Source organism: Pyxicephalus adspersus, chromosome 1 (assembly GCF_032062135.1).
Source record: "Pyxicephalus adspersus chromosome 1, UCB_Pads_2.0, whole genome shotgun sequence".
Taxonomy (NCBI): Eukaryota; Metazoa; Chordata; class Amphibia; order Anura; family Pyxicephalidae; genus Pyxicephalus; species Pyxicephalus adspersus.
The window spans coordinates 84,162,262-84,181,457 of record NC_092858.1 but is presented as its reverse complement, the minus strand read 5'-3'; the positions used below and the strand labels follow the sequence as shown (position 1 = coordinate 84,181,457).

Here is a 19,196-nt window from a genome sequence, read left to right as displayed (position 1 = left end):
TACTGTGGCGTCCCCCTCTGTGGCTGGGAACCCCAGGGACACCGCGGGCTCGCAGGGCGGGTAAGTTCCTTACAGCTATATACAACATTGGTTGTGGTAGGAGAGCATTGGACATAGACTAGTTCTCAAAATTTTTAAAGTTTTCACCAACCTCTAAATATAAACAAAATATTATATTAAGAGACAGAAAGGGTTTATTGTTATCCAAAAATATACAGGTTGGCATTCAAAATTCCGACCATCGATAATCCGATTCCTTCAGTTTTCCAGGGTGGATTTCGGAACACATTTTCAAATTTACAATGTTTTCTGGAGGCGCTGTTTATGTATTGATGGCGCTGTATTCCAGAATCAGCTGTTGGGTCTTGCTTGCAGGTGCTTTCCTGCTTATTCCTTCTCATTTATTTGCTGCTGTATAGTCCCATTATGAATTCAGCATCCATGTAAAGGATTGTACAGGTAGTCATTTTCTGTTAACTATATACAGCATATATACTTGTAAAAAATACAGAATTGTAGAAAATCAGGCACTCCTCAGGTCCAGAGGTTGCCGGATTTTTGAAAGTCAGTCTGTATATATTTTTACTAAGAAATTGGTACTTCTAATGACATGGTATTACCTCATAACAGATTATATTCAAACAAAACATACATGGCCTACAGTGAGTTGCACTAGATATTCAACCCCTAATATTATATAGAATAGATGCTGGGACAAAGTGCTAGCCCCAGAATTTTTTTGTATATAGGGGTATTGAGTTTATAAGGAAAAGTCCTTGTTTTGATACCCGTTTCCAATAAAGCATTGCAGCCATGCTTTTGAAAAAGTAAAGAGTTTTTTGAAAGAGCTTTTTGAAAGAGTTAAAAACCCCTCTGTCTCTTTTTTCAATATAATATTTTGTTTATGATTAAAATACATTGCTATTAAAATGTTGAGGTACATTGGTTGATTAGCCTTCATGCTTGAATCAAGGTTATTCTTCAAGTTCTTGCAAGCTCAGATTACAGTAACTCATGCAGACTAGCGTACATTGAGAGTCCAAAGAAATGGGAGTGACTAAACCATGTTTAGAAGCACACTATGGGGTTTATTTATAAATCAGTGAATCTGACGTTCAGTGAAACCTGGTGGAGAACCCATGTGATTTAAATGGCAGTAATTAGTTCTCCACCAGGGACTGTTTAACCTCCCTAGCGGTAACCTTAAGTGTGACTCGGGGTAGAAAAAAGTTGCTAAAAGTGGTAACCCCGAGTCACACTCAGGGTTTGAACACCTAAGGAAGGTTAGTAAATAGAGCACGTACCTGATCCGCTGCGGTCCCACGCCGTCCAGCGCCGCCATCTCCGTCTTCTTTCTTCTGCCTGCTTCTGCATCCGATGAGTCACCGGGGGAGTTCGCGGTGACGTCGGTGCGTGTGATTTATTGTTTTTAAATGATTTTGTGTTTCAAACTTTATTATACTCATACTATTATAATATACTGTAAAATAAATTTTCATGAAAAACAATGTACAGCTTTTAGACATAAAAAAAACGGAAAAAAATTAACCGCTAGGGAGGTTAAATGAATATCATATTCGCTGCTTTATAAATAGACCACTTTATGTTAGTTGATTTGACAAGAGCACTATGACAATTTAACCTAAATATTTTTTATTGGTTTTGAAGAACATGTATGTATTTTTTATAGTAAAACTTTTTAAGAAAATAACCTGCTAGGATTTTTGTATCCTGAAAAATAAATTAAATTGTGAAAAAAGGACACTCATTCTATTTGTGGGGTTTATCAGACAACTGCAGAAAGACCTTGTATCACTTTTGCTTATAAATTCCTATCTAAAGAAAAAGTACTTAAAATAGAATTGATTTATTTAGGTAAGGGAAAAAAAATCTGTGCTTCTTTTGTCAGATACCAAAAAAAGATTTTGTAATATTTTCTTCAATTTCATTTTGTATACAATAATATGTTTGGGTTCAAGTGCTTGTGTTCCCTTCTCTGCTAATTTATGTTTAGCGTTAATGGAAATTCATTGAAGGACAAGCAATTATGTGCAGATTAATTTAAAATGTATAGAATTTTTGGGGTAATTTAGATTCATATAAACTTATTCAGAAATAAAGATATTCTTGGGATTGAGAGATAATCCACATTCCACGACAGTCTATACAATTAGTTTGTGGCATTCAGTTGATGATTTGTTAAATCAAAGGTTAAAATATCAAATTATAATACTATTATTTGTTCTATACTGAAGTTGTGCAATCAGCAATAGACTATTTTTTTTTAGAAAGGCCTGTTTCCTGAATGGTCATCTTTTAGAAGCTGAAGCATCCCTTCAGTCCATTTTTTTTAGTTTTAGCAAGGTCTGCAAAAGAGCTAAGATTGAAGGAAAGATAATTTATTTAGATTCCAAGTATGCAAAATCCCCAAATCTCTTTTGGTAAAATATCTATTATCTTTAGTCATATCAATATTAGTTTATCACTTTAATTACAGCTACTTAGCACAAAGCCTATAGCTCCCTTTTGGCAAAAACTCTGAACTGTCCCCAATAATGACAAGGGCACATAATGTACATATTGCCCTTTACCAATTCCTAAAAACAGGTTAAAGTAGCTCTATAAATCAAGGCACCACGTATAAAAAGAAAAAAAAAAATGAAAAAAAAACCAATACTGTTAATGCTGTACCTGGCTGCCCCAACTGAAAGAAATGAAATAAATGGATGCAACTCATGTGAGCATGGAGAGATCACTTGTCACTGTTTGGAATCCAACATTTGTAGGTGGATGGAAGAATGGATCATCCATTGCGGGCTCATATATACATTAAATCATTAGTGGCTGAAACTTTCAATGCTTTTTGCAAAAAAAAATTATTTGTGATGATAGGTCCACTGCCATTTTTCATCCTAATAAAATATGTAATATGTATAACATATAATATGTATACAATGAGGCAGATTTTCTAAAGGCAATCTTTATTAATTTAAAATAAAGTGAATACATTAGTAAATCAGCCTCACTATATTTTAGGTGATAATTTTTTTTTTTGCTAATTTCACATGTTCATCAGGTACTCATCTCCACTATTTACTTTGTCCTGTTGTATGTTGAGTAATGAGTAATGTTGAGTACAAGTGCCAGTGATAGACAAGGCTCATGTATACATTTAGAGATAACAACTACAGGCAACCTAACAACTAAAAAAGATAAAAAAAAAGTCCTTCAAAGTCAGTTGGCTTTTTATTTTTTTTTATTAACCTCTGAAATGTGAAAGCAAAATATAGCTCCTATGGGCTACACAGACATATAAAAGGTTCACAAACTTTCAGTCTGATTTAAAATACTACAAAAATAAACGGAATAAAGAATATTTCTATCGTATTCTGTGAAAAAGCAGAACTCATAATCTGTCAGAAATGTTCTACCAGTCATGAGAGGACTGCAAAAGGTGAGTCTGACAGGCACAGAGGGAAATCCCAGGGTGATCCTGTCATGTAGTGCTGGCAGGAGATTGCCAGAATTTCACACCAGGGGTGTCAGCTAAAGTGCATTGCTACAGAAACGAAAGAACTCTTATGCCGAGGTGAAACATTACATGTAACAAAAACCTGAAGTATGATGTTAAATCACCTCAGTTACTTTTCCTTTTAATTGTGCCAATATTTGCTTGATAAATGTCCTCCGGATTTTACACATATGTACACTGAAGTTTGCTTTAGCACTGGTTCACTGTATGTGTGGGTTTAACAGCTTGGTTACTAAAATTCGGCCTTATTTCCAATGCTGTCTATAAAAAAAGACCATGAAGCTTTTAAGGAAGCAACCTTGCAGCAAAATATATAAGTTTTGTATAGAAATGCATTGTAGAGTAAGGCAAACAATGCATTTCTAGTGTATCCTGTGTTGGCTGAAATACAATGTAGAAACTGTATTGATCATTTGTTCCTAAATTATTTGTGATTTTAGTTAATCATATATTATACACAGATCACAAATGATTTATTCCATGAAAAAATTGCCCTATTTCTAAAAGTTGGGAAAGTTCCCTGCTTGGCGGAAAGCTGGCAATGTGTTATTAAGAGATCACATAATTGGGTCCTATTCCATTTACTGAGCTCCCTTTTGTCAATTGATCAAATAACTCCATGGGCCCCAGTTTTTTTCTTTACTACAGAGTTCATCAAAAAGTCCTAAATCTAGTGTAACACAGAGCATACTTATAAATCATATTGCTTTCATTTATAAATCTACAGTTATTGTTTTTAAGCACCTGTATTTATTTCAGAAATCTGGAGGAGCAATGTTCAATAATAACTGAGAGCCATGGAAGGAGGCCAGTTAATAAGGTAGATGTGGTGAGAAAACAGAAGATTCTGGATGATAGGATATCTTACTTTAATTAGGTGTTTTGTAGAGATTATGAAAGAAAGAAGCATCCAACCATATTTTTGCAAGTTGACAGTAGATGTGAAGGTGGCAAACCCAGCAGCAGCCCTAAATGTTGTTATTCCCTCTAACATCGGGGCATCAGCCTATTAAACTGTGGTGGGAATTCTAATGCAGGAAAGCAATTAGTAATTGGAATGAACAGCTGTTTGCCATCTCCCTGGTATTAGGTTTCTACTTGTGGTGGAATGGTTGTACAGTACACCTTAATCAATTTTAGGAACTAGGTTTAAAACTGAAGTGAGTTATATAAAGATAGATTAGCTAAATTGATTTATTCATCCTTAAGAACATGCAATGAAAGGTCTATATAGTCCATATAGTAAGTTCAGTGCAAAATTGTTCACTTTAAGCCCTTTGCAAAAGACACAGGGGGTTAAACCTCCCCATGGAAAGGCTGGTTTACTGAAAGAGCTGTGAGAATGTGAATCTTTTGTGAGTCTTTTAAAAGAGCTTGTACTAACTGATTCAGTAAAGTTTACAGCTACTAAAATTTGTAAGGAAAAAATTTGTTGAGAATTACTTTGGTGACATTTATAAGTAACTATATAAACCTATATAGTTTTGGGAAATTAACCCTAAGGGCTAAAATCAGTATGGTATAAGTTTAAAAAAGGGAAAAAAATGTAAAATGCTATCTGTAAATATCCCAAAATCTTTAGCTAATTTACGTGTTTTGGGATTGGTAAATGCCCCCAGCCTCAAATTGTAAAATTAGAACCCATGCTTAGGTAGAAGGAATTAAAGGGATTAGGTACTGGAATTCTTACTGTGCAGCAAGACAATGGTATCTTAGCACAAAAAAACTACTTAGCAAGAACAGTTATTTTAGAACAGAAGACTAAAGAACAGGAACACAATACTTGTGTAGGCATAATTTATAACAACATGTTCTTCAGTAAAATGATTTTTTTAATGGTCATCTACAGTGGTACATATTTGACTTTGATATTAATATGGTTGTTGCTGTGATGTTACATTCCTATCTCAGATGCAAATAAATGAGGCCTAGAATGTATGCAAAATACAAAACAATTCCAAAATATTGATGGTAGTGTTGGTCGAATAGCTCACTATTCGATTCGGCAGCTATTCGCTCAAATATAGCAAAAAAATCGAATGTCAAAGTCGAACACCATTGAAGTCAATGGGAGGAAAAATTTGGGTTTTATTCAGCACTGTGTAGAGCTTCTACAGCCTCCACACAGATGTAAAAAGATACATTATGAAAGGATACATAAAAAGATACATTGTAAAAGGATACATTATAAAAAGATACATAACACTATTACATACCCCTGTACTTCACATGAAGATTAAAGAGCACCTGTCACATCAGTTTTAGGCTAAAGCTAGGTACACACTTCCAATAATTATTGTTAGAAAATGAACGATTACAACCGATCAACGATTATGCACGATTATACTTGAACAATCATATTGTGCACAATTCTGTACATGCTGTAACAATATGATCGTTCATATATAATCCACCAACAGTGTTCACACGCTAGATACAATCGTTTGAACGAGGCAGGGAGGGACATGTAAAGGAGAAAGTGTACCGCAGAAACATGCACAATCACTGAACGATAGATAGTGAAAGATCGTCGGCCAATCAGATCCACCGTAGCGGTCGATCATTTCCAACGACAATTCTCGTTCATCGGCGTCCTTGGTCACTTTTTTTTGCCCAATCGGTTGTTCATCGGTCGTTCGTCAGTCATTTCTAATGATAATTATTAGACGTGTGTATGCAGCTTTAGTCTACACGGACTGTTTCCCCAGCGTTTAACCTGAGGCCTTTTTAAAGCCCATGTTTGAAGTCCCCATGCATTCCCATGGGCTAATCTACACCAGGACGTTTCCTTCAGGCACGTTTTTGAGCGTTATCTTAAACGTTGCTTGCAACATTTAAAAAATTAAAACGCTGGATAAACGCGGGAAAACGCTTCCATTGAACTCAATGGAGGCTTTTTCAAGCGTTTTTAAGCTTTTATGAAAGCTTCCACTGAAAACAATTGGGGCTTTTATAAATATTTTTAGCAGGACTTTGGAATCTGGAAGCCCCCTTTAATAAGGAGACTCCCAGATCTCCACCGCCCCACCCAGGGGAATGAGTACAGGGGTACTGAAAGGGTTAAAATATAAGTAAAAAATAGGACAAGGCTTTAAAATAATGTTAAAATATTTTATTAATGTGTGTGTGTTTGTGTAATTAAACTTTTTTTTTTTACAGGTTATCCCAATGACAGGAGGATTTCCAGGGTTGCAATGAACACAGCCCTGGGACTCCTCCTGATAGTGAGGGATCGCAGGGCACTAGGGGTTAAATGAGGACAAGCCTCTCCATTCACCCCTAGTGCTCTGGCTGAGGTTTTACATTTCTCAGCCATTCAGCACTAGAGATGAATAGGGAGACTTGTGCCCATTCATCCCTAGTGCTCTGTGATTGGCTGAGAAATAGGAAATCCTGATGACAGATGCTTGAGCTGTCATCAGGGTTTCCTTTTTCTCAGCCAATCACAGAGCAGTAGAGGTAATGAATGGAGATACGTATCTCCATTCAGCCTCTATTGCCCTCCTATTGCCTGCGGTTACAGCTAATTGAAGGCACCTGCTTTCAATTAGCTGTGACCGCAAAGCTCCCACGGTCCAGGAATCCCACAATGACATTATGATTCATAATGTCATTGTTGGATAACCTGTAAAAAATAAAAAAGAACAAGGTAAAATAAAAACACATACAAATAAATTAATTTAAAAAAAAATTTTTTAAAACTTTTTTTTTTCCTGAATTTTTGCTGTCAAATCCCGAATTTTTGCTGTGTTTTTTGGGTCGGGTCTATCCGAATTCGAACAGCCATATTCGGGTCGCATATAGGGACAACCCGAATTTGAACATCAACACTAATTGATGTTAATATAATATAATATAATAGTCAGTAACAATAAATAAAAATGACATTTTTTCCCACAGCTGACAATTCAAAGTTTAGTGAAATATAACAATGTAAATGGGCAATGCAAAGTGTTAAACTGTTATTATGCTACTTTCTGGATTATATAGTGTTTGTCAGCTTTGCATACTTTACTGGAAAAATAAAGAACTAACAGTTTTCATCTTTTGAAATAAAACCATCAGCACTGCGCATCCATAAGAATCTAAACCATGCTTACAATCTTTTATTAGACTGGACAGGTTTTCATCTTTAGACATGAACTGTAAATTTTGCATGTCAGAGAAGATTTGTTAGTCCCAACTCAGGCTTAAATCCCTATGGTGGCTGACCTGTGTTGGACAAGTTGTTGAAGGAAAGCAAATATTGTTAAGTACTAAAACAAACTTTTACGTACAAGTATTTACATTATTATCAGCACTTATCTAGAAATGGAGGCTAAAGTTACAGTTTTGCCAGGGAAAAATGCAAGCAAATAAAAAAATTAAAAGTCATTGGATCTGATTTCTGGAACCAAATAGCTTAAATAAACTTAAAAATATCTATGAAAACATCAGTCTAAAGAAAATTGCCAAATCAGATTTTAGTGGGCATTGGCGAGTTGAAATATCTACAAACATCTATTATTTCTTAGGTAAGATTCTTTAACTTGAGACACTAAGGGTCTGATTTAATAAAGCTGTCCAAAGCTGGAGAGAATACACTTTCATCAGTCAAGCTGGGTGATTCAGCAAACCTGAAATGGATCTGGTCCAAGATTAAAAATATTTGCTAACAAATAGAAAATGCCTTTGAAGAAATCCATTCCAGGTTATCTGTATCACCCAGCTCACTGATGAAAGTGTATTCTCTCCAGCCAACGGAGCACTGGGGTTTTGCCACTAAAGTTAACTTAGGATAGCTTTGCAAGAATTCATAAATAGTCAGCTGTGAGTGTGGTTTTTAGTCTTAGCTTTGTTTAGGTATGTGTTATATATATATATATATTAAATAAAATACACCACTGGGTACACCATTACATGCACCTGGGAACTTTAAATTGGTTTAAACAGGTTAACAAAAAAGCACCACACTTTTCAATCTTTACAGAAAATATTTACACATCAATTATTCAACACCATATAAAACAACAGAAGATTTTATTGCCAGCATCAGTAATGAATATGATATTAAGGGGAAAGGTAGAAGAATCCAAAAATATGGATCACATTAATCTTCCATAAATTGACTGCCATCTGCACTGACCTGCTGAGTGCTAGCAAGAACAGTAATACTGTGTAAAGTCTGACACTGTAATGGGTTACATCTTGTGTTCTTCAACAAAAGTCTAAGCAGTCGGCACAAGACTAACAAAAATCTAGACCACCGGCTCAAGAATGACTGACAGTTATTGTGATAAAAAATACTTTGTTTTTCATAAGGCTAAAAGGTAAGCAAATTACAGAATGCACGACTTTCATGAGTTTGCAGTGCTTGAGATCTATGCAATTATTTTCAGGAAATAAACATTCAGAACTCTGGAGTCTGCAACTTAAATGAACTTTTAAATCTAAAATGCACATATATGGAACCTGTTCACCTGTCAATAACTTAAAAAAATGAAGGCTAAATAATCCTAAGAATAAAAACATATAGAAAATGTGGTGATGTGGTGGCTAGTTTTCCTATTTTAAGAACATTTTCTGCAAGTACAGAAAAACAACTGTTGATCCAACCAGAAATCTTGTGTTCTTGTCACTTCCAGTGTATATTAGATAATGGTATGATATACCTGATATGTTATACCTAATAAACTGCAGTTATCGGTTTTTGGGGCTTGGTTTTCTTTTTAAGCAATACTTACAAATTGTCAATGTGACACAGGAAGATGACTCCAGCCATGCAGAAAGCCTGCTCCATACTGTCCCACATAAAAAGATTGTTGATTGACCCAAAAAGGGGGTCAGATAACTAAAAGTGTGTTCCACTATGTAGATGATAAACAGTGGTACAGAAGGACTAAATTTATTAAAAACATGAAGTAAAAGAATAAACTACTAAAACATTTGATTTTATGTTTACTGTTGATTTTTCAGGTCTGCTAGTTAGATCTTTTATTTGAGTTAACTTTTATTTAAGTTAAACTTAAACAGTAAGTTTAACAGTAAAGCCGAACTGCTAAAAATTATAAAACTCTCCTGCAATGGAAAGTAATAGGAAAAATAGGGTTTTGTGCCTGCTTTAGGAGTAGAAAAAGTGATATGCATGAAATGGTACATTTTAAATTAAGTAACTTTTACTTCATTAATTTTTATTTAATTTTTTCTTCACTCCTGTTTGAACTGATGTTTAAAATAGGAATTGGTTTTAACATGCTCAATCAAACCTTTAGAGGTGCCATCACATACGTGCTATGGCTGATCCTTTGGAAAGCAACAGAAAACCTGATATAAGCTTGTACAAGAAATCAATTTCCCCTATTTTGCAAGATATACATTCTTCTAGCACATACACAGTTTCACAGTTTGTACAGCCTGTAGGTAAATCAATTATTCAGCTATTTGCTTGTCCTCATCAGAAGAGCTTGAAACAAGGTCACAAAATACAAATAAAGATTAGACAGACTGGTAAATTTTTCTTTTCATATCATATATAGTATTGAATTACTTTTCAAACTTAGGAATGAGTGTACTTTTTTTTTCATGAAATTATTCTGATGACGTAAGTATATTTGGTAGGGAGGTCAACATGATTACATCATCCTGTGGTCTACTAGACACAACCTATAAATATAACAATGACTGCATAGTCTTAAGAGTTTGGCTGGTATAAATTAAACAGATGTGTGAAAACAGATAGTGAAACAAATGTTTACCCCTCCTCAAAATGTCAGCACCTTACTAGATAGTGAAACTATAATGAAGATAAAACCACTGAAAAAATGTTCCCATCTGTCTATCGTTTTGGGTGAGCGAAGTACACCTTTAAAATACATATATTGGAGTTGTTTTACCTGCAAAGAATGTGTATTTCTGTGACTAAATGAAAACAGCAAAGGGAGCTTATTGCGCTTTCTTATCCTAACAAGTTTTTTAGCCCCCTTTTATGAAACGGTTAGCTGGCAGTTTTTACCCCTTTTGCTGAAGTTTCCAATTTTTTTTTCTAGCAGGTGAGGGACATGACTTTTCTGTACTGAATTAAGGCAATACAGTAGGGTCAGCAAACTGTCCTTAGCCTGTAACTAATAGGAAGAAGCAAGGCTTAAATTAGTTATACTTCAGCTCTCTTCTTTATTAGTGAGACTACTTGCTATGTCAACCCCTCTGAATGTTTCCCATTCTAACTATTGCTCTACAGAAAATTACATACTGCTGATATCAAGTTAAATTTAACTAATTTTTAAACAAATATTAAAATGTTTTGATTACAAATTTTTATTTTCTACACTTATACAATCCTAAACTTTGGGATTTTTTTAATGTATATCATACAGAGATACTCATTCCAGAGACAAAATTTTAACTTACGAATTCACTACAGAAAACAAGGCACATAATCTAGTGGCAGTTTCAAGAAAAACATATTCTTAGGAAGGATTGTAACAGTATCAGACTCACCTAAGAGTTTTACGAATCATGTCTTCATCTGTGATCCCATAATATGTTAGTGTTTCATTCCATGTGGGGTTAAGTGTATTCCTTAAGGTCTTTGTTCGTAATTTGTTTGCCTGCAACAAGACAAGACCGGGTCTGTTATAAAATGAAGCACAATTATTTTAATCTTTATTTGATAACCATTCTATTCTGTTTTCAAAATAATATAGGCATTTTTTTAAATTTATTTGTTATTGACAGAAGAAAGGAAAGTTTCAAAATACAATAATTTTCGGAGAGATATCAAACATTTTACCTAACAGAGATGTACATTTATGAAAACTTGCAAAATCTATAAATAGCGTTAGGAGACAGTACCTGAAGCAATAGTTCCGAGAGGACCATATTCTGACACTTTTTTTCGTTTATTTCTTTTTTATTATTTGTGAACTGTTTCTTTATTAAGAAAAAGATCAAAAACAAACCAAGTCAATCTGGACTTTGAACAAACAGAACGAAATGGAGGGTGAGTTAATCCCCCCTGAAACAACCTAGGAAAAGTTGGACGTCCCGCTGTCATCTCTGTACCAACAAAAAGGTGTTTGCATAGCAGCCCCATATCCCTAAAAAAGATCAAAAACATCTTGGAGTTGAGTGGGAGATAAGGTATATTTTAAATTTGGTAATCAATGCCAAAAATTTTTTGAGGATGGGTATCTATATGCTGCGTGGCTTCTGTCCCATTTATACCCATAAGCGACTGCAGGTATTGAATAGGCTGAGTAGCAGTAGGAGTAGGCTCTAGCCACTGCTTCAATTTACTTTTCTTTGCCGCCAGGAGGCACAGGTGCTCGAATTTGGAGACCAACACCTTTTGATCAGTCTGGATAAGGGGATTGTTGGGTACATCTGTATGAAATAGTGCCAGATGTGGGGACAAATGCCAAGGGCATCCTGTAATTAATGCCATAAATGTAAATACCGACTGCCAAAAGGTCAGGATCAGAGGACAGTCCCACAAAGCATGCTCTAGGGAGGCCATAGGCAGCGCACATTTAGGACAAGCTGTCAGGATGCCTGGCGCTGTATAAATAATTGTGTAGACTCCGAGGCTCTTAGACAGTCCATGAGTAAGGGGTACATATGTGAGATTGAGTGCTTTAAGGAGGGTGCACCCAACATTCGTCTTATCTGGGGAGGTAGTACCAAATTCAGTTGTCTATCTGACCTAAAAAAAATGGATTTTACTTGCAGGTAGTACAGGAAGTGGTGGGAAGGGATGGCATACTTGGCCCCAATTATATCAAAAGAAATTAGTTTGTTGTCCTCATCCACCAAATTACCTATATTTTTTACACCTCCCGGCTCCCAAAAACTGTGGAACAGGGAGTGGAACAAATGGGAGCAGCCAGTGTAATACCTACTCCGCATTGGCATCATTTTTTGTTTTCCCTCCAAGCTAGTAGGGTGTCCTTAAAAAGTAGATTGTATCTAATGTTTTGGGGTACATCAGCATATGAGGTAGTTAACAAGCCCAGGAGAAACCATGGGTGAACCAGGGGAGCTTCAAGATTAACCACAGTGTAATGTGCTGTGCCATGCCACCAATCCTTAACATGGCGTAATAAACAGGCAATGTTGTACTTTCGTAAGTCTGGAAAATTCAGACCTAGGTTCATTTGAATGCCTAGGCTGGTAATTTTTGTTGTGACCTCTAAAGGCGGGTTTGGCTGGAGACATAGCATTTCACTTTTCTTGTAATTAATTTGAAAACTGGAAAATATACCAAAGTATTTGATATGTTCAATAATAGTGGGCAGGTCTCTCGTTGGGTCCTTGAGAAACAACATAATATTATCAGCAAACAAAGTCAGCCTAATTTGTTTGCCCTGAATACCAATGCCCTCAAAAATCTGGCAGTCATGAAATGATTTCGCAAGAGGTTCTATGGCTAGAATAAATAGAAGTGTGCAAAGCCCTGGCAGGTCCCTCTTCCCAGAGGAAAAATTTGTGACAGCACCCCTGCAACTTAGATTTGCGCTATCAGATTAGCATACATTGACCCCAAAAAGGTAGTTGTACAACTTCCATGAGACTGTTATTGGCTGCAGAGATATATGCTGTTTGCACAAAACATATAAGCAATGATTCCATGTACTAAAGCATGAACTCATTTGTATTTTATATTTGCACAGTCAAAACAAATATGATTGATGAAAACTCAGGTGGCTCCTTGGACCTTTTGGTTCTTCAAAAATTTAGCCTATGTTTGAATACTTACTGGACTATGAGAAATGAGCCAGCAATGTAATTCAGGTGTCATATTCTTAAGGATACACTCAACATTTGTTTTTTAATTGCCAGTCTTTTAAAGGATATAGGAGCTCGTGTTCACATTTAAACAAAATGTTCTTTTTACAATGCAGTGTTAAATTATGTAAGTAATGTATAATAAAATGTTCAGTGCATCTCAGTATGATTAATTAAACCTAACACCATTTATCAAACAACAGGACATTAATGAAATTTTATTTTGCGCAAGAAATTCAGTAAAAAGTTTAGCCAACTAGATATTAATAATACTCTGCCCTGTATGACAAAAAAAATTAAAAAATTTATATTTTGGTTTGTATTCTTAGTTATTGTAGTGAGAAGGCATTATATGATTACTAAAATTGTTAAAGTGGAACTTACCTCAAAAAATAAAAAACACTACTTACCTTTACTTCCGCAGAACCCCCATCCATGGCCTTGCATTAGTCCCGCGCCGTGTTAGAATCCTCCTTTGTTTCGGTTCAGAGGAAATGCCGGGCGCCATCTTCTTTTTTCCTCTTTATTCTTTTGGTTACGTCACTAGATCTCGCATTGCACAGGCATGACATTGGGTGACGTAGCCTGCTCTAATAAGAAAAAAAAAACATTGGGGGAGGGGAACAAATTTTTACCTTAACTAATTAATGCATTTTTCTCTTTTTGTTTTTAAAATATTTACATGTGTGCTCTACCTGTTTATTGAACCTCCAAGCAACTATCAGTAATGAAGAAGAACCCGGAAGAAGAGAGAAGATGTTGGTGTCCGGTGCAGAGGAAGAGGTACACCGGGATAAAGTGGGACCCAAACGAAGAAACCTCCCGACAGATCAACAGATCTGCAGGATTCAATGTAAGTGTGCGTTTTGTTTTTTTATTTTGGGGTTAGTTCTGCTTTAAAAAGCAGTTGCCAACTCTGGAAAGGGGGAAGTAAATATCATGACCCTCTGTATTTTGGATTACTGAAGGTTTTAGAACATTGTGTGTTTTAGATGGTTGTCTTTTCTCCTGTTCTAACTAAGCATTTTCTTACAGACGACTCCTAGATACGAACGGGTTTTTCCTGCTAGTTCTTGTGCAGGCTTGATAGAGGCTTCTACAACATCTTTTAACTCTTTAATGACCAAGACAAACTCTGCAGTTGTTTCTTTTTGCATATCAAAGCACAGCTTTCACCAAAAATTAATGAATGTCTAAGCTCCATAAAGTTTTTTTTGCTTTGTTTGTTAATAACTCACAGTGTTGTTTTTTTTTTTTACAGTAACTGACACTTTGCTGCTAAATAATATGTTGAGATAAACATCTGTCATAATTGCATTTATTAAAATAATGTATCAGTTTCAACTTACATAAGATGTAATATGACTGGTTACCATTTGACTGTTGGGTCATTATTTGAAGGGTTAAAAAAGTAAATATGTAAGGTTGCAAGTTAAGCTGTCCTCATTTTGGGCACAATCAGTTAATGAATGTGTACTTCGAATTCAAATTTAGTACTTTTAATTTCCATATAAAGACAGCAAAATCGAGGTGCCCAGATAGGGCCTGGGGTCAAAAGCAATCAAGTGTATTGGCAGAGGGAAATCCAGGAGATTTTTAATTATATGTGCCCATATTTGGCAGTGGTTTGAGCATGATAAATGTCAGATTTTTTTTTATTGGTTCTAAACTGAGTCCAATAAACTGAGTTTAATAAACTTACAGAGAGAGGGAAATTATCTGTATATATACACACTTAATGGGCCTGATTTGTTAAAGCTCTCTAATGGCTGGAGAACATATACTTTCATCTGTGAAGCTGAGTGATCTGGCAAACCTGGAACTAATCTGGTCCAGGAATAAAAACATTTGCTAGCAAATAGCATATTACTTTTAAAAAATCCCATCCCAAGAACAACTAAATGCTATGGCAGGAATCTGGCATTGGCAAATACAATAAAGTTGTTTTTTAGAACAGGTGAAGTAATTAAAAATGGATATAACTGATGTTTGTTGACTACTGAGGTAATGTAAGCTTAAGCTTCTGTGGTTGTGGATTGAAGTGACAAGTATAATTGAAATTGGGTAATGGGAATCCCTGAGCCAGTGTGATCTCTGGCTGGTATGAATGGTTAGGGTACTTATACTAGGAAGCACTGGCAAGGACTTAAATTGTTAAATTTTATAGGCAATAAAATTTAGTCTATATGAATGTATACATTCAGTTCTGTTGTGTACACAATAAAATACATTTATTATGGCAAACTTTCTTACAAGGTATCGTGTATTTTATTCATACATATATTTACTGTCTACCCTTCCCATCTGCCTTTTGGGCTTACCTGTACTAAAAGAAAAATAAAGGTATGTCATAAAAAAATGACACAGATCTAACAGGGTAAGTTGGATTTGATAATGTGCCATCACCTAATTGCCAGTAACTTGAAACAAATCTGCTAATATCTCATGAGGTTCAAGTTGTCAGACCTGTCAGTGATAGTAGTAGTGTTATTATTTTTGTGAGTTTGATGTTTGGTGTTTTAGATGTGCTGTAGTAAAGTGTTTAGATTAATTTATCTTTAATGCCAAGAAATCTGTATTTTTTATTTGTCCTACTATAAGCATATTCTTGACTGTGCCTAAATCTTATCTTTAAATGAGATCTCACAATGAGACTCAATTTGAAATATCCTCAAGGTAGAAATATATATAAGTGCTTTGAACAGAAAACGTACACAGTTTTATTTATCATACATTCTGTGAAATCCTTTTCCAGGCAAGTGAATTGAATTTAAGTGACGGAGGAACAAGATCTATAACTTTATTATGGTTGTTAAATCTTAGCACTTAGACATCACCAATTTATAACATTGTCTAATATGTAGTAAAAAGTAAACTACCGAGGCATGCTTCAGTGGAAGAACAATTTCTGTGCAGTGACAGGTAATCAATTTGAGTTTGTTTTGTTTCATTTGGGAATTAACAACTTTATTAAATGTAGTCATATGTGCGTATTGTAGATTTTCCTTGGCAGAAATAATAAAAAAATCCTACATAATATTTCTAAATAACCAAACATATTCTACTGTAAAAATCTCAGACATTTAGGGGGAGTTCAATGCTTTAATGATGTGTCCCCTAATCTCGTTTTTTTTTTATAGAAAACCTCCTCAGATTAAATTTATCGGAACCAAATATAAACTCCATGAAGTATATGTTTACAAGCACATTGGCTATATTTTTCTTGTGGTGGAAAACTCCATGGTTAGCAGATGCAAACTGCTAATATGTTCCTGGGAGTGGCAAACAACATTGAAGGACAACTTGTTTGCATGTGCAAAGAGCTAATGTGACCAGAAGTATCATGTTGCTTACACAACTATATTGCAACCACAAAATTGCGTAAATGAATCCACAAAAAGGTTCCCAACCGCTCCTGTTTAGTTGAACAGGAAAGATTAGGAGTGCAGTCAGGCTTTTGTTGCAATGCTGCAGTCCACTGCAAGTCTGAAATGGCCCTAAACCCAAATTACTCCAAAGTCTAACATGTATTAGATTGAGGGTGTAACACACTCTTCAACATGCGCTCACTAAAAAAATTGTCTTAGACTTGCCATGACAGTATAACAAGACAATCTCAGTATTGCAACTCCTTTCCTTTCAATTGAGAGCAGTGGACTATACTTAACGCAATGTGAATGGAATATTCATTGAAGTGTCTGCTGTCTGCTGGCTTACTATAGTGTATGTGAAGATTGCAAATTGTTGCACCTAGGTTCTCATATATTTCAATATAACAGAAGAAAGTAACTAAATACACATTTGTCCAGGAAAACTTTAATTTTATGTGAATATGCTTATAAAAAGGGATCAATGCTTTTCCTAAGGACTTAGTGTTCCCCTTTGTCATTCTGTAACTTTAGCATTTTAGAGAAAATGACGGCACAAATCGTGCCTTAACTGAATATGAGCACCAACCAACTGTTCTGATGAGAGATTGAACAACCAGGGGGGACATCTAGATGAATTCAGCTAAAGCTTTAATTAAACCAGAGCTGCAGGAACTGCGCTAAATTTGGAGCAATTTTTACTTTAGCTACATGGATTTCTCTCATAGCTGCCAGCACTGACACTTCTTACTTTAATGGGTTTTGATTAGATCAATAAATAAAAGTTTTTGCCATGAATTAGGGCATAGGAATCAACACCTCACAGTTTTAATAAAAGGGGTTTGCTTGTCAATTGTGCAAATGCTCATTCTTCTGAATACTGGAATTTTCTCCAGAAAGCTTTGTTCTTTTTACTCAAATGTTTTGCATTAGGAGACAATAGAGACATTGTAAACACATGTTAATCCATACAGAGCAAAATTCAGAATGTATCACAGATTGATATCTTACTGATTATTACAACTCCAAATATGCAACTACGGAGTTCCACAAGAGAATGTAATAGTTTAATTTACACAGTGCATAGTCCGTTATAGTTAAAAACGCAATGTCAATTTTGACCAAGCCAAAAAAAAAAAACACTTGTGTCTAGCAAGAAGAAGAAATGAAAGTTTTTGGTCAATTGCATTGCAGGCTATTGGAAAGGCAAAATTAAGGTGGTTTTGGGTTGCAATGGACATTAATATATCTCCCAAGCGGTAATAGTTTTAATTCTTTTTAAAACATTTATTTATTCTATTAGAAGCCCACAGATCATTTTTGTGTATTTTGTGTATCAAACATGCTGCAGCTTTTATATACAAAAAAAATCATGAAACACATTGATTTTAGTTAGTCTATTTAGGGGATGCAGGTGTAAACAAAAAGATCAGATCAGTGATTGTACTGCATAAAGGGGGATACTGGGTCTCTTGTATGAAAACTCAATTTACTGAAGTCAGGACCTTCTCGGTCTCATCTTTTGAGTTCTAATTAATTTATGGTGGTAGAATACATTTTTATAATATAGTCATCCCACTCCTGTGAATGTAAACAGGACCAGGGATACAATACAAGATTTACCTATAATATTGTAATTATGTATGAATCAACTATGTATAAATACATAATTAATTTTTTGCATTGAACTTCTGAGCCTCAAACCTCGTTCTTTTCACTGTATTTTTTTCTCTATAAAAAAATATATGTTTAGCATTTTTATTGTTGGTAGATCATTTTGACTTGGTCATTTTATAAGTAGCTTGCAAGCCAAAAAAGTGTGAGCACCCCTGCTCTAGAATATTTTGGTCTTAAAAATTTATAATTCAGATTTGGATGAGTAAGTAAAGTTACCATGACACTTGATGATAAGACAATATCACTTTGTGTGCATTTTGAATAGATTTTTCATTTTTAAATGACATATAATTAAATGCTAAAATCATGGCAGTGTTTAAAAACAAATTATTCAGGCACCCCCTCGGCACCTGGTTTTTCTAGTTTAACCTCCTAGCCGTTAAGCCCGACCTTCGTACGGGCAAAAAAAAATGGCTAGGATGGTTAACCCCGAGTTTTTTCACATCCTTACTTACCTGGTCCCGCTGTGCTCATCCAGCGTCGTGTTCGTGTTCCAGCGTCGTCCTCCGTCGATCGTGGCCGCCAATCTCCCTCGCCAGCGTTGGGTGTCCCTTGTCGGGTGCCAGCGGGACCGGTAAGAAGCCGGCCAGCATCTTGTGAAAACAAGATGCCGGCCGGCGGAACACAAGATGCCGGCCGGCTTCTTACCTGGTCCCACTGATCGTCCACGTCTTTCTTCTTCCAGCGCCAGATGATCTCTGAAGCGAGAAGCCGTCCGGCGGAGAAAAAAAAAACGGACGGCTCCTCCCTGCGTGCGTGATGACGTCGGCGCGTGTGCAGGAAATTCAAATTGAAACTCATTCAAACATTTTGTATTGGATTCAATACAAACTCCTGTATTCAATCCAATACAAAAT

At 35.5% G+C, this 19,196-nt stretch overlaps 1 protein-coding gene across 2 annotated transcripts in view; it reads right to left on the bottom strand.

The window, feature by feature from the left end:
* DOC2B (double C2 domain beta) overlaps positions 1-19,196 on the bottom strand; it is a 246,040-nt gene that overhangs the window by 100,166 nt on the left and 126,678 nt on the right. For both annotated transcript variants that reach the window (XM_072416382.1, XM_072416391.1), the window contains one exon: positions 11,009-11,118. In XM_072416382.1, the coding sequence (XP_072272483.1) occupies positions 11,009-11,118 (110 nt within the window). The remainder of the gene's footprint in view (positions 1-11,008; positions 11,119-19,196) is intronic.